Source organism: Rattus norvegicus, chromosome 2 (genome assembly GCF_021556685.1).
Source record: "Rattus norvegicus strain SHRSP/BbbUtx chromosome 2, alternate assembly SHRSP_T2T, whole genome shotgun sequence".
Classification (NCBI taxonomy): Eukaryota; Metazoa; Chordata; class Mammalia; order Rodentia; family Muridae; genus Rattus; species Rattus norvegicus.
In genome coordinates, this window is record NC_141535.1 from 13,180,001 (window position 1) to 13,205,325 (window position 25,325).

The window sequence follows — 25,325 nt, forward strand, 5'->3', positions numbered from 1 at the left end:
TAGATCTACAAGATCTATAAGATCATGATGCTCTGAATGGCAGCCAGAGCTGCCCAATACTCCAGGAAGAATGACAGGAAGGAAACGGAAGGGAAAGACATTTAGAAAGGGATCTCGTAGTATTATGTGTGGAGGTTTGGTCTGTTCCTATGTATTTTGATGCTAAATTCTGTATCCCAAGGTCTAGTTGCCTTGAGATAAGTGACTTCTCACATACACCAGCTTTTGTTGTGCAAACCTTGCTCCTAAATGTAAAACGATTCATTGAATAAAGATGCCTACAGCCTGTAGCTGGGCAGGAGAGAGATATTGGCAGGGCTGGAGGTCCCGGGATTGGGGTCTGAGGCAGGGACCGGGAAGGAGAGGAAGGATGAAGAAGGAAAAAAAAAATCACCCATGGGGTAGATGGATCACGAACGCACGGCCATGAGGGTCAGCCTGTTGGAGTAGTAGTAGCCCAGGCAATACATGGTAAGTGATTTCTCAAGATTTTTGACAAAGAAGTAGATAGAATAGCACAGAGGATTGATATCTGCCCAGTTCTGGTGCTGTAAGGCTTATTATATATAAATATGAAGGTTTTGTGTCTTTTATTTGGGAACTGAAAAAATCAAAGGTGGGATAGGAAACCCCCATAATGTTTTCCACAAAAATATGCAATTACATATTGGCTGTTATTAAAGTAACAAGAAGAAAGAAATTTCAATCTGTTAGTATATTCTAGGGAGTTTACTAAACACAGCATTTTATCAATCAAACAATCTCATAAAATAGTTTAGTAGCATAGCAGCTGTATGAACCAGACAACAGTGAGAAAAAACTGGGTGTTTCTGTAACAGGGATAGAGGGAAAGGTGTTGTTAGAAATAAAAAGAAAAGTAGCGGATGCAAAATGAATTTTCCAGCTAAGATCCCCTCAAGCTTTTCTGAGGAACAGAATCTAATGCTCATTATGGGCATCTTCTAAAATTAATGTTTACATATTGAGACTATTCATGATAGTTTGGTAAAAAATGCTAAGGGGCCAATATAGGTGCTAGCATCCATGGTACCTTGTGGGGCAAGTGGAACTGTGTCATCAGACAAAAACTGGGAAGGTTGAGAAGTCCCTAGTAATTCTCAGATATGAGAACGGAGAGGGTTTCATCTACTCCCCGCCTGGTTCCTGTCCTAGAGCATGTGACCACCACCACCCCACATGAGAATTGTGACCACTGGTCACTGTAGCTAGAGCACAGAATTCTTAGAGGGTTTAAGCAATAAGCTTCCCTTCCCATACATCCCTTCCTGCAAAAGGTATTTAATCTCTGGTCCACCCTGAGTAAGTTGTATGCATCCATTTTCTACTATGAATGAACAGTTTGGACAGGTAAGGACTGTCTCCCTCATCAGAACCACCATGAAGCCTTTGTCATGCAGAGCTACACCACCTAAGTCTCCTACAGAAGACTCCTCTGTGCTCAGGACACTCACCCTGAGCTAAGCCGGATTCTCTTTACCCCCAGCTACAGGCTCATCATTCTGAACTTCTCATGGTTCTGGGTTTCTGGGAGTTTGGGAATCCCAGACTGGGCCTCAACCTGTGCTGTTCCTAACCTGGGCTGGGACCCCATCTTAGGCTGCATTCCACCACCTTGAGCAAGTGCCAAGTTCCACAAGCCTGCACATGCACACACGGGTGGAATGTAGCCTAGGGCCTCCCCATTTTTTCTGCCCAAGAGGTGTTCAAATACCCAACCAGCGAGGCAGAAGGTAGACCCTCAGTGGCTCTGCAGACCTTGTACATCACTTGCAGTTCTCATGCCAACTCCATTCTACTGTTGCCTGGATTTTTCTGTCAGACTATAGAAGTAAGAGTATTTGTTTCATGTAACTCTGAGACAAAAGCTCTCCCTACACCTAACTTCTCAGCCTGGTATACAATGAAAATTAATGGTGGTGCAGTTGACGGGAATGATGACCATGAAGTAGACAAGGACCTCAGAAACTCATACCTGTCACACTGGCAGGCATCATCCATTAACTATTCTTGCATGCTTTGTGAAATCTTCCTAACTAGGAGATATGTTTGTTTGGTTATCTGATAGTGAACTACCCCTGTCAGTCATCAGTGAGTGAGAATGCCTAAGAGACACACCCAGAATACAGCAAACACAGAGACGAATGCCAGCAGCAAACCACTGAACTGAGAATAGGACCCCCATTGAAGGAATCAGAGAAAGAACTGGAAGAGCTTGAAGGGGCTCGAGACCCCATATGTACAACAATGCCAAGCAACCAGAGCTTCCAGGGACTAAGCCACTACCTAAAGACTATACATGGACTGACCCTGGACTCTGACCTCATAGGTAGCAATGAATATCCTAGCAAGATCACCAGTGGAAGGGGAAGCCCTGGGTCCTGCCAAGACTGAACCCTAGTGAATGTGATTTTTGGGGGGAGGGTGGTTGGGGGATGTTGACCCAGAAACCGGGAAGGGGAATAACAATCAAAATGTAAATAAGAAATACTCAAATTAATAAAGATTAAAAAAAAAGATATCCGAACACTAAGGAACTCAGGAATAAGCTGAGTGCATAAGTAAGTAGTGGGGACTAGATCTGAGACTGTCTACACACTTCTTGTGGTGCTTTGCAAACACTAATAAAAATCATTTAATTGTTAATAAAAGGATATTCAGGAAATGTGAGTTCTAGAAAGACTCACTCGGCCCCTTTTCTTCTTTGGTTACATGTGTAAATTGGGGGTTCAAGAAGAATTTTAAACTTCCAACTCTTTGATTTTATTCTGTAATTTTCAAGTGGACAAGAAAAGACATCAAGAATTTCCAAGGTGATTGTGCTAGGAAGTTTTGCTCTTTTATTTATTGTGCTGGGGAATTAACCCCAGGGACTATGACAGGAAGTACACTACAGTTGAAATACAGCCCCGATCCAGGTCTAAGAGTTTTTGGTGATAAATTCCAACTGCAAAAGATAAGACAAGACACACAAACAAAGAAGGAAGGAAGAATGCATTGACCCCTCCTTGTAATTTGTGTTTAAAGATTTCTGATTTGAATCTCTGGAGACTGAGGTCCTAGAGGAGGAACATCCACAATGTTTCCAGAAACATCTGGGATTTTCCCCACCACTGCTAGCAGGATGTGACAAGGTTGAGCTGAGCTTGCAGAAACTCAAGTGAAGAGGTATTTGTTGTATGCTGAAGAGATGTTCATTGTTCTCTGTACAGTGAAGAGGTATTCTCTGTACAAGGAAGAGGTGTTCACCATATAGTGAACAGTGGGGGGGGGTTTCCTTGGGTCTCCAGGCACTGTATTTTCACTTTCTTTTTTGCAGTCTTCTGAGAGGAGACTGCAAATCAGCATCTCTGCCAAGACCAAGTAAAACCTGTTGTGTTGCTCACTCTGAAGCCCAGACAAGCTCACAGTGCTGTTCTAGATAACTATCTTTGCTTTAACGTAAGCTACATTGTTTGAGTTAAAAACAAACAAGCAAACAAATGGTATTTTTGCAATTTGACTTATAAACCATGAATTTTAAGCAAAACTTAAAATTATAGTAGCCCATAATTTTGGATGACTTCTTAATCTAGTTGTTCCAACTATTTGTAAAAAAGTAGCACAAAACTTAGTCACTTGAAATTGTGATTTGTCACAGTCTTGCAGATGTACTGGTGGGTTTTCTGTACTGCTCTGTGTGTCTGGATCCTTACAAGATGGTTTCTCTACATATCCAGAACCAGGGTTCAGATGCCCTACCCCATCCCCAAACACTGCAGGATGTCTAATAAAACTGTCTCCCCACATGTCTTCTCCTCATTGGCCAGCTTGATCTTTATATTGACGTGGTCATCTCAGGAAAACTGAATATACATGGTTGGTGGTTTCTAAGAAAAGAACTAGACCCATAATGAAACAGCACTGTTTCCATGAGATTTGTGTAAGCAAACCAAAGCTGACCCAGACTTATGGAGGGGAAGAAGAATCCAGCCCTTGATATGAAAAGGAGTGCCCATGTCCAAAAGAGAGAAACAGGGAGCCATCTTGTACAGGGCAGTGTGGAGCATATTTCCTCTCTCTTTATTCTTTTATTCATTTGGATTTCAGTGGGTTTTGTGGAACTCTATTTGGATAACTTTTAAATGTTAGCAATTTAAAAACTCACTTAGCTGTGATAAAATGGTTTGCATTCATCATAAGGTTTCAGTGATTTCCATCAGAGGAATAGAAAATTATCTTACCTATTATTTTTAACTCTAATGAGACAGAGAAGGAGCCTTACATAAGGGTTAGAAGCACTCTGCCATAATGATGCTCCCACCCAAGAACTGGCTATTACTATACTTCAGAATTCTAAAACAGGGCGTGTCCTTGCTCATGGCCAGGGGATCAAGCCACATCTCCATTCCAGGTACTAACTATAACCATGCATAGCCTCTGAGATCAAATCATGTCCGGTATGTCCTGGATAGTATGACCCTAGACTCCAGTCCCCTCTCCAGTTTTGCATAGATATTGAAAAACCTATGTAGAGATTCTTTTATAACAAAAGGACTCATAATAACCTACTTCCTCTTTTCATTCCTATTAATTTTCTTTCTCTAGTCCATGAATCTTTCATCACGTAAGAACTGGCTGATGAATCAGAAAGGAGTCAGCAGCTTTTAAACTAAGTCTGAGCCGAGAGACCAGCTTATCATTGCCTGAGATCAAACCTAAACCTGAAAATTATAGGCTTCATTTGAAATGCCTTTAGAGACACTGAAATGTGGTTTATGATACCTTTATGACTCATTCTTGAGCACCCATGAAGGGAGGAGGAAGCTAGTGAGTCTCACAAAGAACCATTGACCTTCAAAATTCAGGTTCACAAAGGTCAGCTATGGGCCCCAAGGCCATACTGTGGGGCTATTTCAGGCCTGCTCAGCAGGAAAGGTATAGAGGATCCTACAGTTCAAGGGGTATTTTACTTCCTGAGAGCTCCTGCCCCTCCTTCCTTTAGAGTTCACTAGTTTACTTGAATGCTGCTTGGAACTAAGGATGTCAGAAGGAAAAAAAGTCACTCAAAGTGTAAGATCCAAGGATTCTTATTAATTATATTCAGTAGGGACATACATGTGTTGAGGAAGTTGTCCCTTTTGTCAGACATATAGATTCTGGGAAGGAAGTAATTTGAAGAACAATTCTAAGGACTGTGGAAGAGTCTAGGCCAAAAGAAATGATGTAACCTCTTTCAGCTATTCAAGTATGTCTGACTCTGGTATTAACTATATCTGCTTAACTGTTTTTGATGAAGGGGAAATATAATAAAACTCTAAGCTGTCTGAGTTGTTTTAGGAGGGAGTCTTGCCATTGCATGTTTAGAACTATAGCAAGTTATGCTGGGCCTTCTGGAGAGTGGTTAGATCACACTGCAGCTCCACCTTCCTGTGTCCAGGAGGGTGGGAAAGCCCCAGCTGTTCAGAGAAAGAGAAGATGGGTCTCGGTTTTGTGCTGGCTTTAAACTTGGGTTTTCAGCAAAGGGCACATTTGCTCACACTGTTAATTCTCAAGTCCCAAGTGAGAGTTGTCTGCTTACAGTAAGAGTACAGTGTATCAGAAGCAAAGATAAGTTACTCACAATCCAGGTTTCTAAAAACAGATACATGCATTTCAAAATGAATTTTGGCATTACTTTTTTATATTTTGATAGTACTCTCAGTTCATACAGATAGATTTCATGTGTAGTTATACTGAATCCAGAAATTTCTGAAGCTTTATCTCTTCAAATTGTGCTGTTTGTGGTTCCTCTGATTCCTTTCTTCTGTTGGACGATCTATTCTTTAGCCTCCTTTTAATCTTTTCTCCCTCCCCCTCTCTCTGTATGCTTCCTTTGTGAATTCACTAGCTTTTCTTTGGACTCTGTTCATCATGTGCTAGCTGCCTCCTCTCTACTGTGTTCAGAGTTTACCTCATACAGTTAACATTTTTAGCAGTACACTTGTTGTTATTCCTTAAATAGGTCACATTTGCATCCTTTCTCTCTCTTTATCAACCTATCATGTTTAAGTACTCTCATGTTAGGCTATCTTTCATATCAGAAGATACAGGTGAATAAGTTATCCCCTCCAGGGTGTCTAGTCTTAGGACTCAACTCTGTCTCATGAAAACATAGACAAAAGTAAACCCATAGATGTGGGTTGTCTATTAAAAACAAACAGACAAACAAAGCAAAAATAATCCTTATATTTGAAAACTGCTGTGATCCCAGTAATTGGGAGGCTGAGACAGAACGACCATCTGAGATAGAGACTAGCCTGGGCAAAACTGTGGGATCCCCCCATCTCAAACAAAGAAAAACACCAGTTAGGTTACTGTAGCCATTGTGGAAAATATTTTTGCAGAGTCTTCTACATACATACCTAAGAGGAGTCGATATACTCATCAATGCCAATACCTATACATGTATGTTCACGTGAGTATTGTTTATATTAGCCCCAAAGAGAAAGAAACCCAAATGTCCCTCAATGATGGAAAGATTTGATGAACTTCCTGCAGTGGCTGCTGTTTGGCAGTAGAAAGATACCAGGTATAATAAAAGGTCTGTACCACGGTGTGGATGAACTTTGAGCACACGATACTTCTTAAAGCCAGTCATGTAAAACCACATGTTCTAGGACCTATTGTATGAAACTTTCAGAGCAGACATCAAGACAGGAATGGGGAGAGGGTAGCTCCATGGTTACCTGGTGTTCAGGAGAGTAGAGAGTGGGGAGTGACAGCTGATGAGCGTGAGGCTTCTTGTAGGGCCATGGAAATGTTAGAACACTTAGATCATGGTGAGGTTCCTCAGCTGTATAAGCACGTTAACTCTCCGAAGACTGGATGGTCTAAACAGATGAACTTCATGCTATTTAAACTGTATCTCAATAAAGCTCAATACAACAGATAAAGTAGGTAAGCACTTGGCTTACAGGGGTCCAGCATGTGTGTATGTCAGGATCTTTTCTTTCTTTTTTTTTTTAAAGATTTATTTTATTTTTTAATTTATATGAGTACACTGTAGCTGTTTCCAGACACTCCAGAAGAAGGCACCAGATCTCATTACAGATGGTTGTGAGCCACCATGTGGTTGCTGGGAATTGAACTCAGGACCTCTGGAAGAGGAGTCAGTGCTCTTAACCATTGAGCCATCTCTCCAGCCCGTATGTCAGGGTCTTGAACTCACTCACTTGATTCTTTTACAGACCTCTGAGTCACTATTTGTTATAATTTAAAGTTTTTGCTTGTTAATTTCTCTTTAGTTTGAGATTGCAATTAATGTTAAATAGAAAACATTTCCTTCTTTATTCATTCTATCTTTCTCAGCCTTCATTGGAATGCTTTTGTTATTGTCTCCCCTAAAAACTCCCAGTGGCTTACAGATCCCTCAGGGAGGAGTTTGGTCCTTCTTTTGTCATGCGGATGTTATAGCTACACAGAGATTGGCTCTAACCCAGAAGAGCTTGGCCTTGGTATTTAATGTGATGTGACTGTATTCTTGGGTTGGTATGTTCCTTTAGGTCAAAGCTGAAGCTATTACAGCTGCTCTCCTGAGCTTCTGCCATGAATGACCCATTGTCCGAATCTTCTTACCATGGGTTAGAATCTTATAGGTTCTACTTTACCACTAGAGCAGACGGCAGCTTGTAGCCAGCCACTTCTGTTGTTGTTGTTGTTGTCTTTTGGTCTCAGGAAATATTAAGGTTTTGTCTCAGATCAGCATTTTAGGTTTTCTGTCTGGTCCATAGAGATACATTAATCTTATTTTTAACATTCTTTTGTTAATATGTTATCTTTAGCTACTATCTATATTTGAGTAGGTAGAAAGGTAATAAAACACTAATTTACAGTTCCACTTTAATCGGATGTTTTAAAGGTCAGCGCATCCTATTTTAATAAGAAGATTTGAGCAGGGTATTAAACACAATGGGCATTTACTACAGTGACTCACACATTGGGTAAAAATGTTCCAGGTTCTAAGGAAAATCAGGACTTCTAAATAGAATATTACCTTCGTATTAATGAATTTAAGGCTACTCGTGACTACAAATACCTCTCTGTACACATTATTATGCCAAATGAGAGATGGGAGAAGAGCTGGTAAGGTACCAGAACCTACAGCTACTTGAAGAAACACACAGAGTGATAAAAAATAAATGTAATAATAATAAAAAAAACAATGCTTTTGCATCCTGATCCAGTTTAGGGGCGAGAAAGCTGTCTTAGGTCATCACATGTACCTTTTAAGTGACGGCATCTTCTAACCCCTAGGACTGTATTAGACATGAGTTGAGGGACTTCATGGGTGGTATCTTGTTTAAATTCTGACAAGCATTGGGAATGTGGTCAATTCCCTCATGATGCCCACTCATTCGATATTAGATTTGTAGAAGCCAGAAAAAAAAGAAAGATCACTGGCCTACAAGATACCTCTTTTCCAGTTCAGAAGTCTCCCCTCAATTTCTCCAGTGTTTAAGGGACAATTTGTGTCCATAGGTGTACAGTTATTGTTCTAGGAAACTCTATTCTAAGCACAAAGTAAGAGAATCCGACCATAAAACTGGTGCTGAGCATGATTTAAAGGGAAAAAATGAGCCACAGTGGAAGCCAATTTGAGCTGGAAAGATTTGCACTGTTAAGTAAGCAGACATGTGTAGCCACTTATGAGGCTGTCTGATTACACATGTTTTAAAACATCTGTCCGCACAATCAGAAAGTCACATGCAAAATCCAGCACTCCCAAGCACCACAGAGGTTTGCTTGACTCTGACGTCTCAGAATCTACCGGAAGCGGAATGAGTTCCCAGGTTGCAGGCAGGTTGTTATTGCTTAAGTTGGGGAAACCCTGGGAAGTGATTCCCGAAGCTGGTGACTCACTGTCCTGGACAGTGACACCTTAAGGGAAATTGGAAACAGCAGTAAAATCCACAGGCCCTGAAGGAGGAGAGCTGCCAGGAAGTTCCAAGTAGAAGACACCAGAAAGCTTAGTTTAGTTTAAGGCTGAACTACGTGCTGAAAGCTAAACCTAATTTCATCTTTTCACTTCATTTAGAAACAAAATAAAAAATAACAAAACTCCCCAAACAAAAAATCTTGATGGCATCCCCACCCACCCCCTGCCTCCACCCCTGAGAAGTACCACCCCATCTCTAAAATGTAAAAATAGGTCCTTCCCAACCTGCGGCGTTTGTTCGTCCTCTGAAGACGTCATCGTAACCTTTCCACTGTGGCTTCAGCTGGTAGGCATGAATGAACACCACAAATACCACCACGAGGCACATTAGAGGCACAAGAGCAGCCGTGAACAGAGCAGCATAGATGTTTGGAATGAAGCATCTGAAAGAGAGGAGGCAGGCAATAACTCAGACAAGCACAGCATCGAGGTGTGTGTGTGTGTGTGTGTGTGTGTGTGTGTGTTTATACATGTATATGTATATATAAGTATTTAGTCCTTTCACCACTTGCAGTAGCTTTTTGTATGTAGATGCAGGCAAAAGTAAATTTTGTCTTTAACAGACTAAAGTCATCATAGAGAAGAAGTTAGAGGTTTGTTCATGCCTCATCGAAGAGGTTCTACAGTGAGTCTGTCTCTTGGGAAGATGAAAAAATTTCCAAGTAAGTATGCCAAATGACTGACATTTGCATCCTGTATATACTTCAGAAATTCAGAGTACATGTATGTCATTTTAAAGGGTAAATTTCTAGACCAGAAAAAAACACCACTTCTAGACTTAAGAAAATACATTTATCTGGTTTTTGTTAGCTCCATCTTCCTAAACATCCCTTGGGAGCATGCTGGGATATGAGGGCTGGGGGATGGGGAAGTGGCTTAGTGGAAAAGCAATTTCTGTGACAGCATGAAGGCCTATCTGTGATCCTCAGCACACACATAAAGGCTACATATGTGCTTGTATCCCTGCCCTGGAGAGGAGTAGACAGGGATTATTAACCAGCTAGCCTAGCCCAACTGGTAAGCTATCATCCAACAAGAGACCCTGTCTCAGTACAGAAGAAGTGCAGGCCATGGGGGACATGGCTTAAAGATGGCCACTGTTCTCTGCATGTGAACTCACACATACATGAACACACACATGCACATACACACACACTGTTTATCACAAATTTGAGGATTCTCTACCCCAGCCTTGACACTATCTTGGTTTTGCTGTGCCACGGTTTCTTCTGAGATGAAAACTTTCATCTTGGAGAGAAACTTCTTGAGACATTGAGAGTATGTCTCTCTTATTTTTGCCCAACTTCCTTTGTTATTTTGATGTATAGCATTTATAAGTCTACATTGCATTGTAGCCATAATAAACTCTGAAGAAAGAACAAGAAAATATATTTAGAAGAAAATCTCAAAATATCATGCTCCAATGTGCATACGGGCAACACAAATTGGACTTGGTATATTTGTGGAGGGCACAAAGGTGGGAGACTGGACCTGGGAGGAATGAGAAGCCAACATAATTAGGGTGCATTGTGAGAAATTCCCAAATAATCAATAAAAATATTATGTTGGAAAAACAACAAAGAAATGAAAATACAAAACTAGATAGCTGGCTAAACACTTGTTCTTGCAACTGGGAAAATAAAACAGTGTCTTTACTGAAAATTTAAATGAAGAAGCTGGAGAGATGGTTCAAGAGTTAGAAGAATGTACCATGCTACAGAGAACCCGAGTTTGGTTCCAAGCATCCTTGTTGGGCTGCTCAAAACCACCTGTCTCTATTGTGTGAGAGCTCGAGTGACCTATGTCCTCTTCTCAGCTCTTCTGATTTCTGTAGACACCTACATTCTACTTTATTTTTTGGTTAACTTGACACAAGTTAATGTTAACCTGAGAAGAGGAACCTTCACTCCAGATTGCTCTTAGGCATGTTTGTAGTGAATTTTCTTGATTAATGATACGGGTTGTGCCACCTTTCCTGCGGATGGTCCTGGATTGTAGGAGAAAGCAGGCCCCGAGCATCCTGGGACCCAAGACAGTGAGCTCATACATATGTGGTCTATGCTCTTCCACCATCTGTGTTCCTGTCTTGAGTTCCCTTCCTGACTTCTATTCATGAAGGGCTCTAAGCTGTAAGGTGAAATAAACCCCTTCCTTCCCAGTTGCTTATGATCATGGTACTTTATAACAGCAATAGAAAACAAACTATGATACCTCCCACATATACACACATATAGGCACACGTGCACATATATAATTAAAATAAAAATAAAATTTTAAAATAAATAATAAGAATTGAAATTATGCTACATTGTTAAGTGTCTTAGTCAAATGAACATGATGATGTTCATTGGATGTAAATAAGTCACATTTTAAGATATGTTTCAAAACATTGTGCACTCATAAAAGAATGTCAGAATGATGAATTTCCTTGTTTTAGAATTTAATTTGGATGTCACAAAGTCAGAATCCTTCTGTTCATAGCTTTATACAGTCAGGCCTAGACAAGGTCAAAGGCCTATGATTAAATGAAACAAGCAGACATTAATAGTTTGATACTAAACATGTTTCTGTACTGAAAGCGGTGCTTTTGTTGTCTTTTGATTTTTTTTTAACACGGGCTTCCAATAAGTAGCAGCTGTCTTTCACTTGAATGACATATTATAGATGTAGAACTCACGTGCTGATAAAGGATGAGGAGACACGTGTATGGGGTTTCACATGGGCTTCACTGCCTTGCCTTTTACTTGAAAATTGTCATCACAGTTGAATTTAAGAATAAGTATTGAATCTAATGTGGTTTGAGCTAGGTGTATAATAATAAACAAATAGAAATAAATAAAATGTAATAAAAACGGAGTGCCATGACATTGGTAGATGGAGAACGTGGGCCAACATTCACACTCCTCAGTAGCAGCCAATAGTCAGGTCCAGCCCTTTATTTGCAGAATATCCTAGTCCTTGGAAACTGAGCCCTAGATAGCAGTGGACATCATGGCTCACTGGTCCACAGGCAAAGGGGCCCTCCGGAAGGTCAGAGATAACCAGGCATGTCGACAGCACATCTCAGAAGGAGAAAAGGTTTCAAGTGCCACTGCTTCAAGACATCTCCTCTGCTGGCCCTTTTCCTCGTGATTTTGCTGTGATGGTCCATTTAGCCAACAGGAAAAAACAAAGGAACAAAGTTTTCCTTTTCTGTTTCTCTAGAATCCTATCCCACATGAACTGTCATGAATGGCAGGCCACTGAGAGTGCCTACATTAGCTACCCACACAGTCAATGTGGGCCTGGATTTTTAAGGAGGAGTGCTTTGGTCCACTGACATCTGACTGGCAACTCCTCCTGCTGTCCAGTCTAGCTGTGACCTGCAGTATTTCAAGACACTTCCCTTGGCAAAAAATTGTTCAGCAGAGCAAACACTATCCACTTCCTCCAAAGATCCCAGATGTCCTTCAACAGAGGAATGGATACAAAAAATGTGGTACATCTACACAATGGAGCACTACTCAGCTATCGAAAACAATGACTTTATGAAATTCATAGGCAAATGGATGGAACTAGAAAATGTCATCCTGAGTGAGGTAACAATCACAGAAAAACACACATGGTATGCAGTCATTGATAAGTGGATATTAGCCCAAATGCTTGAATTACCAAAGATGCACAGACCGCATGAAACTCAAGAAGGATGAGCAAACTGCAGATGCTCCACTCCTTCTTTAAAACAGGAACAAAAATACCCATAGGAGGGGATAGGGAGGCAAAGTTTGGAGCAGAGACTGAGGGAACAGCCATCCAGAGCCTGCCCCACATGTGGCCCAGACATATACAGCCACCAAACGGATAAGATGGATGAAGCTAAGAAATGCAGGCTGACAGGAACTGGATATAGATCTCTCCTGAGAGACACAGCCAGAGCATGTCAAATACAGAGGCGATTGCCAGCAGCAAACCACTGAACTGAGAACGGGACCCCGTTGAAGGAATCAGAGAAAGGACTGGAAGAGCTTGAAGGGGCTCGAGACCCCATATGAACAACAGTGTCAACCAACCAGAGCTTCCAGGGACTAAGCCACTATCCAAAGACTATACATGGACTGACCCTGGGCTCCAACCTCATAGGTAGCAATGAATAGCCTAGTAGGGGCACCAGTGGAAGGGGAAGCCCTTGGTCCTGCCAAGGCTGGACCCCCAGTGTACAGGATTGTTGGGGGGGCAGTAATCGGGGCGGATAGGGAGCGGAACACCCATATAGAAGGGGAGGGGGAGGAGTTAGAGGGATGATGGCCAGAAAATTGGGAAAGGGAATAACAATTGAAATGTAAATAAGAGGAGACCTCACCGCCTGGTCAGGTGGGCACTCCTGAGGCTGCAGAGCTGAAGAGACCACCAACACTGCCCACCCCTGCCCACATCCCTGGCCCAAGAGGTAACTGTATAAGGCCTCTGGGTTCCCGTTGGGGAGGGCCCAGGAGCGGCAGGACCCCTGTGCCTGAGACACCACCGGAACCTGAAGGAACAGACCGGATAAACAGTTCTCTGCACCCAAATCCCGTGGGAGGGAGAGCTAAACCTTCAGAGAGGCAGACACGCCTGGGAAACCAGAAGAGACTGCACTCTGCACACACATCTCGGACGCCAGAGGAAAACACCAAATGCCATCTGGAACCCTGGTGCACTGAAGCTCCCGGAAATGGCGGCACAGATCTTCCTGGTTGCTGCCACCGCAGAGAGCTCGTGGGCAGCACCCCGCGAGCAAATTTGAGCCTTGGGACCACAGGTAAGACCAACTTTTCTGCTGCAAGTGACCTGCCTGGTGAACTAAAGACACAGGCCCACAGGAACAGCTGAAGACCTGTAGAGAGGAAAAACTATACGCCCGAAAGCAGAACACTCTGTCACCATAACTGGCTGAAAGAAAACAGGAAAACAGGTCTACAGCACTCCTGACACACAGGCTTATAGGACAGTCTAGCAACTGTCAGAAATAGCAGAACAAAGTAACACTAGAGATAATCTGATGGTGAGAGGCAAGCACAGGAACCCAAGCAACAGAAACCAAGACTACATGGCACCATCGGAGCCCAATTCTCCCATCAAAACAAACATGGAATATCCAAACACAGCAGAAAAGCAAGATCTAGTTTCAAAATCATATTTGATCATGATGCTGGAGGACTTCAAGAAAGACGTGAAGAACTCCCTTAGAGAACAAGTAGAAGCCTACAGAAAGGAATCGCAAAAATCCCTGAAAGAATTCCAGGAAATCATAAATAAACAAGTAGAAGCCCATAGAGAGGAGTCACAAAAATCCCTGAAAGAATTCCAGGAAATCATAAATAAACAAGTAGAAGCCCATAGAGAGGAGTCACAAAAATCCCTGAAAGAATTCCAGGAAAACACAATCAAACAGCTGAAGGAATTAAAAATGGAAATAGAAGCAATCAAGAAAGAACACATGGAAACAACCCTGGATATAGAAAACCAAAAGAAGAGACAAGGAGCTGTAGATACGAGCTTCACCAACAGAATACAAGAGATGGAAGAGAGAATCTCAGGAGCAGAAGATTCCATAGAAATCATTGACTCAACTGTCAAAGATAATGTAAAGCGGACAAAGCTACTGGTCCAAAACATACAGGAAATCCAGGACTCAATGAGAAGATCAAACCTAAGGATAATAGGTATAAAAGAGAGTGAAGACTCCCAGCTCAAAGGACCAGTAAATATCTTCAACAAAATCATAGAAGAAAACTTCCCTAACCTAAAAAAGGAGATACCCATAGGCATACAAGAAGCCTACAGAACTCCAAATAGATTGGACCAGAAAAGAAACACCTCCCGTCACATAATAGTCAAAACACCAAATGCACAAAATAAAGCAAGAATATTAAAAGCAGTAAGGGAAAAAGGTCAAGTAACATATGAAGGCAGACCTATCAGAATCACACCAGACTTTTCTCCAGAAACTATGAAGGCCAGAAGATCCTGGACTGATGTCATACAGACCCTAAGAGAACACAAATGCCAGCCCAGGTTACTGTATCCTGCAAAACTCTCAATTAACATAGATGGAGAAACCAAGATATTCCATGACAAAACCAAATTTACACAATATCTTTCTACAAATCCAGCACTACAAAGGATAATAAATGGTAAAGCCCAACATAAGGAGGCAAGCTATACCCTAGAAGAACCAAGAAACTAATCGTCTTGGCAACAAAACAAAGAGAAGAAAAGCACACAAACATAACCTCACATCCAAATATGAATATAACAGGAAGCAATAATCACTATTCTTTAATATCCCTCAACATCAATGGCCTCAACTCCCCAATAAAAAGACATAGATTAACAAACTGGATACGCAACGAGGACCCTGCATTCTGCTGCCTACAGGAAACACACCTCAGAGACAAAGACAGACACTACCTCAGAGTGAAAGGCTGGAAAACAACTTTCCAAGCAAATGGTCGGAAGAAGCAAGCTGGAGTAGCCATTCTAATATAAAATAAAATCAATTTTCAACTAAAAGTCATCAAAAAAGATAAGGAAGGACACTTCATATTCATCAAAGGAAAAATCCACCAAGATGAACTCTCAATCCTAAATATCTATGCCCCAAATACAAGGGCACCTACATATGTAAAAGAAACCTTACTAAAGCTCAAAACACACATTGCACCTCACATAATAGTAGGACATTTCAACACCCCACTCTCATCAATGGATAGATCATGGAAACAGAAATTAAACAGAGACGTAGACAGACTAAGAGAAGTCATGAGCCAAATGGACTTAACAGATATTTATAGAACATTCTATCCTAAAGAAAAGGATATACCTTCTTCTCAGCTCCTCATGGTACTTTCCCCAAAATTGACCATATAATTGGTCAAAAAATGGACCTCAACAGGTACAGAAAGATAGAAATAATCCCATGCGTGCTATCAGACCACCACGGCCTAAAACTGGTCTTCAATAACAATAAGGGAAGAACACCCACATATACGTGGAAATTGAACAATGCTCTACTCAATGATAACCTGGTCAAGGAAGAAATAAAGAAAGAACTTAAAAACTTTTTAGAATTTAATGAAAATGAAGGTACAACATACCCAAACTTATGGGACACAAGGAAAGCTGTGCTAAGAGGAAAACTCATAGTGCTGAGTGCCTGCAGAAAGAAACAGGAAAGAGCATATGTCAGCAGCTTGACAGCACACCTAAAAGCTCTAGAACAAAAAGAAGCAAATACACCCAGGAGGAGTAGAAGGCAGGAAATAATCAAACTCAGAGCTGAAATCAACCAAGTAGAAACAAAAAGGACCATAGAAAGAATCAACAGAACCAAAAGTTGGTTCTTTGAGAAAATCAACAAGATAGATAAATCCTTAGCCAGACTAACGAGAGGACACAGAGAGTGTGTCCAAATTAACAAAATCAGAAATGAAAAGGGAGACATAACTACAGATTCAGAGGAAATTCAAAAAATCATCAGATCTTACTATAAAAGCCTATATTCAACAAAACTTGAAAATCTACAGGAAATGGACAATTTCCTAGACAGATACCAGGTACCGAAGTTAAATCAGGAACAGATAAACCAATTAAACAACCCCATAACTCCTAAGGAAATAGAAGCAGTCATTAAAGGTCTCCCAACCAAAAAGAGCCCAGGTCCAGACGGGTTTAGTGCAGAATTCTATCAGACCTTCATAGAAGACCTCATACCAATACTATCCAAACTATTCCACAAAATTGAAACAGATGGAGCACTACAGAATTCCTTCTATGAAGCCACAATTACTCTTATACCTAAACCACACAAAGACCCAACAAAGAAAGAGAACTTCAGACCAATTTCCCTTATGAATATCGATGCAAAAATACTCAATAAAATTCTGGCAAACAGAATCCAAGAGCACATGAAAACAGTCATCCACCATGATCAAGTAGGCTTCATCCCAGGCATGCAGGGATGGTTTAATATACGGAAAACCATCAACGTGATCCATTATATAAACAAACTGAAAGAACAGAACCACATGATCATTTCATTAGATGCTGAGAAAGCATTTGACAAAATTCAACACCCCTTTATGATAAAAGTCCTGGAAAGAATGGGAATTCAAGGCCCATACCTAAACATAGTAAAAGCCATATACAGCAAACCAGTTCTAACATTAAACTAAATGGAGAGAAACTTGAAGCAATCCCACTAAAATCAGGGACTAGACAAGGCTGCCCACTCTCTCCCTACTCATTCAATATAGTTCTTGAAGTTCTAGCCAGAGCAATCAGACAACAAAAGGAGGTCAAGGGGATACAGATCGGAATAGAAGAAGTCAAAATATCACTATTTGCAGATGATATGATAGTATATCTAAGTGATCCCAAAAGTTCCACCACAGAACTACTAAAGCTGATAAACAACTTCAGCAAAGTGGCTGGGTATAAAATTAACTCAAATAAATCAGTAGCCTTCCTCTACACAAAAGAGAAACAAGCCGAGAAAGAAATTAGGGAAACGACACCTTTCATAATAGACCCAAATAATATAAAGTACTTCGGTGTGACTTTAACCAAGCAAGTAAAAGATTTGTACAATAAGAACTTCAAGACACTGAAGAAAGAAATTGAAGAAGACCTCAGAAGATGGAAAGATCTCCCATGCTCATGGATTGGCAGGATTAATATAGTAAAAATGGCCATTTTACCAAAAGCGATCTACAGATTCAATGTAATCCCCATCAAAATACCAATCCAATTCTTCAAAGAGTTAGACAGAACAATTTGCAAATTCATCTGGAATAACAAAAACCCAGGATAGGTAAAACTATCCTCAACAATAAAAGGACTTCAGGGGGAATCACTATCCCTGAACTCAAGCAGTATTACAGAGCAATAGTGATAAAAACTGCATGGTATTGGTACAGAGACAGACAGATAGACCAATGGAATAGAATTGAAGACCCAGAAATGAACCCACACACCTATGGTCACTTAATTTTTGACAAAGGAGCCAAAACCATCCAATGGAAAAAAGATAGCATTTTCAGCAAATGGTGCTGGTTCAACTGGAGGTCAACATGTAGAAGAATGCAGATCTATCCATGCTTATCACCCTGTACAAAGCTTAAGTCCAAGTGGATCAAGGACCTCCACATCAAACCAGATACACTCAAAGTAATAGAAGAAAAACTAGGGAAGCATCTGGAACACATGGGCACTGGAAAAAATTTCCTGAACAAAACACCAATGGCTTATGCTCTAAGATCAAGAATCAACAAATGGGATCTCATAAAACTGCAAAGCTTCTGTAAGGCAAAGGACACTGTGGTTAGGACAAAACGGCAACCAACAGATTGGGAAAAGATCTTTACCAATCCTACAACAGATAGAGGCCTTATATCCAAAATATACAAAGAACTCAAGAAGTTAGACCGCAGGGAGACAAATAACCCTATTAAAAATGGGGTTCAGAGCTAAACAAAGAATTCACAGCTGAGGAATGCCGAATGGCTGAGAAACACCTAAAGAAATGTTCAACATCTTTTTCCATAAGGGAAATGCAAATCAAAACAACCCTGAGATTTCACCTCACACCAGTGAGAATGGCTCAGATCAAAAACTCAAGGGACAGCAAATGCTCGCAAGGATGTGGAGAAAGAGGAACACTCTTCCATTGTTGGTTGGGTTGCAGACTGGTACAATTCTGGAAATGAGTCTGGAGGTTCCTCAGAAAATTGGACATTGAACTGCCTGAGGATCCAGCTGTACCTCTCTTGGGCATATACCCAAAAGATGCCCCAACATATAAAAAAGACACGTGCTCCACTATGTTCATCGCAGCCTTATTTATAATAGCCAGAAGCTGGAAAGAACCCAGATGCCCTTCAACAGAGGAATGGATACAGAAAATGTGGAACATCCTCACAATGGAATATTACTCAGCTATCAAAAACAACGGCTTTATGAAATTCGTAGGCAAATGGTTGGAACTGGAAAATATCATCCTGAGTGAGCTAACCCAATCACAGAAAGACATACATGGTATGCACTCATTGATAAGTGGCTATTAGCCCAAATGCTTGAATTACCCTAGATGCCTAGAACAAATGAAACTCAAGACGGATGATCAAAATGTGAATGCTTCACTCCTTCTTTAAAAGGGGGACAAAGATTGGCAGGGAATAGAGAGGCAAAGATTAAAACAGAGACTGAAGGAACACCCATTCAGAGCCTGCCCCACTTGTGGCCCATACATACACAGCCACCCATATAGACAAGATGGATGAAGCAAAGAAGTGCAGACCGACAGGAGCCGGATGTAGATCGCTCCTGAGAGACACAGCCAGAATACAGCAAATACAGAGGCGAATGCCAGCAGCAAACCACTGAACTGAGAATAGGACCCCCGTTGAAGGAATCAGAGAAAGAAGTGGAAGAGCTTGAAGGGGCTCGAGACCCCTTATGAACAACAATGCCAAGCAACCAGAGCTTCCAGGGACTAAGCCACTACCTAAAGACTATACATGGACTGACCCTGGACTCCAACCTCACATGTAGCAATGAATGGCCTAGTAAGATCACCAGTAGAAGGGGAATCCCTTGGTCCTGCCAAGACTGAACACTGAGTGAAGGTAATTATTGGGGGGAGGGGGGTAATGGGGGGAGGGTGGGAAGGGGAAAACCCATATAGAGGTGGAGGGGGAGGGGTTAGGGGGATGTTTGCCTGGAAACCAGGAAAGGGAATAACATTTGAAATGTAAATAAGAAATACTCAAGTTAATTAAAAAAAAAAAAAGAAGCAGTGCTAAAAGAGAACCCCCCCCCCCAACACAGCAGGAGACTCCCCCTGGGCTCCAAACTAGGCACAAACCACAAATGGGTACATTTGCACAGAAATATCCCTTTATTAAGTAGAGAAGGAAGGTTAAAATGACTGCTCTCTGACTCAGGCAGAAAACCAGCAACCCATGACCTTGCAGGTATAACCCTTTTTAAAAAAAATGGACATTTTATTTATTTACATTTCAAATGTTATCCCTTTTCCCAGTTTCCCCTCCAGAAATCCCCTATCCCATCCCCCCTCCCCCTGCTCCTATGAGGGTGTTCCCCCAGCCACCCACCAACTCCCTCCCTCCTCCCTGCCCTGACATTCCCTTACACTGGGGCATCCAGCCTTCCCAGAACCAAGGGCTTCTCCTTCCATTGGTACCCAACAAGGTCATCCTCTGCTACACATGCAGCTGGAGCCATGGGTCAGTCCATGTGTACTCTTTGGTTGGTGGTTTAGCTTTTAAGAAGACTGAAAGGGGAGGTCTGTATTACAATGGGCTGGGATGCAGTGGTGTATTTCGATTGGGTATGTTAATTAAGTGACCTAAAGGGGGCTTCGGTTCCTAGACTTTAATACTTTGATAGCTGAACCTTGGTAGTCAGCCTCAGGAGGAGGACAAAGCCAAATAAGGGAATAGACCTTGGTGGCTAGCTTCAGGTTCATCATCTAAGTTTTTAAGAAGGCCTAGAAAGTCAGAGAGAAGGACAAGGCCTGCCAGAGCCATGGTTTTCCCACTTGAACTGGTCAGAGTTCCTTCAAGGGATCTATAAGAGTAAATCCTGTGGGCGGATGGCAGATAGAAGCCTCCACTCCTGTGATTTAGCTTTTGGGAGGAGTCTGAAGAACGCTAAGTCATTGCATATTCTGAATTGTAATACAGTCTAAGGCCTTATTTAACTTAAAAAAAAACATTGTTCTAATTTTCTAGCAACAGGATTTTTACCGGGGTATAAGGAAATTATGACATATATTTTAAAAGGGCCAAAGATAAATGGCTGTGTCTTATTCTTTCAAAAGGTAGTCTAGCCAATCAGAATTTCTTCCCCCTCCAACTAAATAACTAACTCCTGGTATCTCTGAGTATTTGGTCCCATGGAAGGGAAATGAGGCAGTAGGAAACTTGTGTCATGGCAGAATATTCTGTGAGCTAAGCTAGGAACAAATTCTGGAAGCAAAGGAATGGAAGCCTAAGAAGACAGAGAGGCGTGTGCCCGCCAGGGACTAACACGCTGGCAACCACGGCTTTAAGAGATCTGGCAGAAATGAGGGAATCAGATGAAGGCTATGTGGGTTTCCTTTCTTAAAAAGGATTAGCAAAGCCTGTTTTTTTTTTTTTAATTCCCAGCTCACCAGCTTCAAAGGACTCTAGTGTCTCCCTCGGGGCATTGGACACTCTTCTGTGTTTTAGGTTTTTACAATCGGGTAAGATTTGGTTTTCCCTTTTAAACTTTGATAGTTTTCCTCCCCCTACTATTATTAGACAGTGCTAATGTTTCCTGTCAAACTCCATTCTTTTCTCTACTTTTAAACAAATGTAACAAGTAAACGCCTCTTGTTATTCTCCGACTTTCCTCGCCCAAGTTCCCCCTCAGCATTCACAGAGACGGAACTCAAGTTTCTAGATTAATGAGGTCACTGGCACCAGCATCTCTTCCGAACCATTTTTCCCCTGTACCTGCTCAGCTGTTACACAATGGATGTGCCTGGTGTGGGGTCTTTCACCTTGTTTCTGTCTGTGCGAAGTCAGCTGCTGCAGGGACTCAGAAGCAGCAGCAGCTGAGAGACACACTGCCTAGAGTCACTGACCTTTCCCAGAGGGGCACAGGGAACTCACTGTACAGAAGATTGTGATTTGAGCTCATCTAAATTATATCTTAAAGAACAAGCTGACCCCAGCAGTCTGGGAAACTTGAAGACATCCAGCTGGCTGACATCTGGGTCTCATAGGTAATGAGGCGGGATAGAGGAAACGTAAGAGCAATAAGTGTCCAAAGTCTAAGGCGCCCTCAGCATCTCAGTGATGCTCACAGGCTCTTGTGCCCATCTCCTCTCGTAGCTTTCCTCAGCACATCTTCAGGGACGGCTTCTGTAGTGAAAGGCACACTTGTCTCCACCAACTTTTCCTTCTGAAGATGTAAATTCACTTACCGTATTTGGAAAGTAATGGAGCTGAGCTGTCTACTCTGTAAATTCACGAAACATAGACTCAATCCAGAATATGGATATTCAATAGTTTATAAAACATAAATAAGTATCCTTACTGGAAACTGTTCTGCTTTGTATAGAAAATGAAGTATATCTGTCCACGGGCTTAATCAGGTGAAGACTAAAGATGGTAAACACCGTATTGATGAATGCAGATCATTTGTAAATAAAATCTAAGTCAACACTTATGTTCTCAACATTTCTCTGCATTTATGGGTGACTTATTTTCTTTACAAGCACAATGATTTTTTTTTACATACATTTTATTCACCTGTGGATTTATGGAGGAATGCCTATATTAATGTGGCTGTACCCATTTCCAAAGTAACAGGGGGAAGGATAAATAATAAAAATACTATAAATGTATGACCTATTTATTTTATCTTGTTTTAGCCCTTAAAAAAGAATACATTTATAATTAGGGAAAACGATATTTTAGATTTAAGTAGCTGTACAGCAAGAAAATATGTTACTCTGAATTTCTGTTGTAAAGCATACAGTAATTTTCACAATCAACTTAATTCTAAAATGCATTTTAGTTTCTTTTAAGTTTCACTTATTTTGGGTGGTTTTGTTTGTTTTCTTTGATGTTTTTGAGACAGGATTTCTCTAAGAAGAGCTGACAGGCCTAGAACTCAGTATGCAGACAAGCCTGGCCTTGAACTCACAGAGATCCATCTACGTCTGCTTCCTGAATGATGGGATTAAAGTTACCATGTTTGTCCCTTGGGGTTTCTGTGAGATTGTGTATGACTTTGTGAGCTCCACTGGTTTGCCCCAGGCTGTTTGCTAGTGTGTGATCCGCCTGTTTCAGATTCCTCAGTACTGCAATTGCATGTCAGTATCCCTATAACTTGCACAAAGTTTAACGTTTAAACTGCAATAATCTTAGGATTAAATTGCGGGTAAGCCTTCCAAAGTAGAGTGTTTTACTGGGATAGTTTGTGGAGTTTAGAGGGCAGAGAAGAACAAAGTAGAGTATCTTCCTCAACTGAAATATTTGCACCATTGAAATTATCTTAAGTGGTATTAGCCACTACCATTGATAGCAGTAATTGCTACATGCAAGATAGAATACTGCATTAATACATGAATTAGACACAAACATCATAATATTATTAGCTATATTGCCTCTACAAGGGTAATGGCACCCATGTTATAAAAGGTCAAATTGCCTATAGTATTGATACGCTATCACCTGTGATTTTGAAAAATAGTTACAAACTGCAGTAAAGAGAGTGATAAATATACCCACACCCCATTTAAGGACAGGAACCATTTTTGAAATGTTTTTACAGAGAGTTTTGTGTAGTCAGACCCTTGTTGAGATCCTAGCACTCTTTGAAAGCCATTCACCTAAAAGCATGTGGAGAGAATTCAGTATTTCTTGTCTGCTCAGCTCAACAAAAATCTAACCAATATGTCAGTATCAACCACATACTAGCTATATTGCTGGCAATGGAAGGGTCTATACAGATGCTACTTATGGTCCATTAGGAGGTAATAACTACAATGGACACACAGTATTTCTGTACCTAGTCTCTTTCAACAGGAGTATCAGCAGCAACTGGAAACTTGTGAAACATGCCATAGACGAGCAACACAAACATAATAAAAGTGGTAGAAGAGAGAATCTCAGGAGCAGAAGATACCATAGAAGACATCGACACAACTGTCAAAGATAATGTAAAATGGAAAAAGCTCCTAGCCCAAAACATACAGGAAATCCAGGACACAATGAGAAGATCAAATCTAAGGATAACAGGTATAGAAGAAAGTGAAGACTCCCAAATTAAAGGGCCAGTAAATACCTTCAACAAAATCATAGAAGAAAACATTCCTAACCTAAAGAAAGAGTTTCCCATAAACATACAAGAAGCCTACAGAACTCTGAATAGATTGGACTAGAAAATAAATTCTTACCATCAGATAATAGTCAAAACACCAAATGCACAAAACAAAGAAAGAATATAGAAAGCAGTAAGGGAAAAAGGTCAAGTAACACACAAAGACCTATCTGAATTACACCAGACTTCTCACCAGAGACTATGAAAGCCAGAAGATCCTGGAAAGATGTCATACAGACCCTAAGAGAACACAAATGCCAGCCCAGGCTACTATATCCAGCAAAACTATCAATTAATCGAAGATATTCCATGACAAAACCAAATGGCAAAGCTCAATACAAGGAGGTAAACTACACCTAAGAAAAAGCAAGAAAGTAATATCCTTGCAACAAAACCAAAAGAGGAGACCTACACAAACATAATCCCACCTCCAAATACAAAGATAACAGGAAGCAACAATCACTATTCCTTAATATCTCTCAACATCAATGGACTCAATTCCCCAATAAGAAGATATAGATTAACAGACTGGATACATAAAGAGGACCCAGCACTTTGCTGCCTATGGGAAACACACCTCAGAGACAAAGACAGACAATAGCTAAGAGTAAAAGGCTGGAAAACCACTTTCCAATCAAATGGTCTGAAGAAGCAAGCTGGAGTAGCCATTCTAATATTGAAGAAAATCAACTTTCAGCCAAAAGTAATCAAAAAAGATAAGAAAGGACAATTCATATTCATCAAAGGAAAAAATCCACCAAGATGAACTCTCAATCCTAAATATCTATGCTCCAAATACAAGGGTACCTACATACATAAAAGAAACCTTACGAAAGCTCAAAGCACACATTGCACTTCACACAATAATAGTAGGAAATTTCAACACCACACTTTCATCAATGGACAGACCATGGAAAAAGAAAGTAAACAGAGACATAGAGAGAATAACAGAAGTTATGAACCAAATGGACTTAACAGATATTTATAAAACATTCCATCCTAAAACAAAAGGATATACATTCTTCTCACCACCTCATGGTACCTGCTCCAAAATTGACCACATAATCAGTCACAAAACAGGCCTCAACAGATACAGAAAAATAGAAGCGATCCCATGCATCCACCATGAACTAAGGATGGTCTTCAATAACAACAAGGAAAGAACTCCCACATATACGTGGAAATTGAACAATGCTCTACTCAATGATAACCTGGTCAAGGAAGAAATAAAGAAAGAAATTAAAGACTTCTTAGAATTTTATGAAAATGAAGGTACAACATACCCAAACTTATGGGATACAATGAAAGCTGTGCTAAGAGGAAAACTCATAGCTCTGAGTGCCTGCAGAAAGAAACAGGAGAGAGCATATGTCAGCAGCTTGACAGTACACCTAAAAGCTCTAGAACAAAAAGAAGCAAATACACCCAGGAGGAGTAGAAGGCAGGAAATAATCAA

General features: G+C 40.9%; 1 protein-coding gene across 1 annotated transcript in view; it reads right to left on the reverse strand.

Moving 5' to 3' along the window:
* Adgrv1 (adhesion G protein-coupled receptor V1) overlaps window positions 1-25,325 on the reverse strand; it is a 579,866-nt gene that overhangs the window by 87,070 nt on the left and 467,471 nt on the right. Inside the window, exon 86 of the mRNA XM_087635923.1 lies at window positions 9,200-9,357. Within this exon, the coding sequence (XP_087492049.1) occupies window positions 9,200-9,357 (158 nt within the window). The remainder of the gene's footprint in view (window positions 1-9,199; window positions 9,358-25,325) is intronic.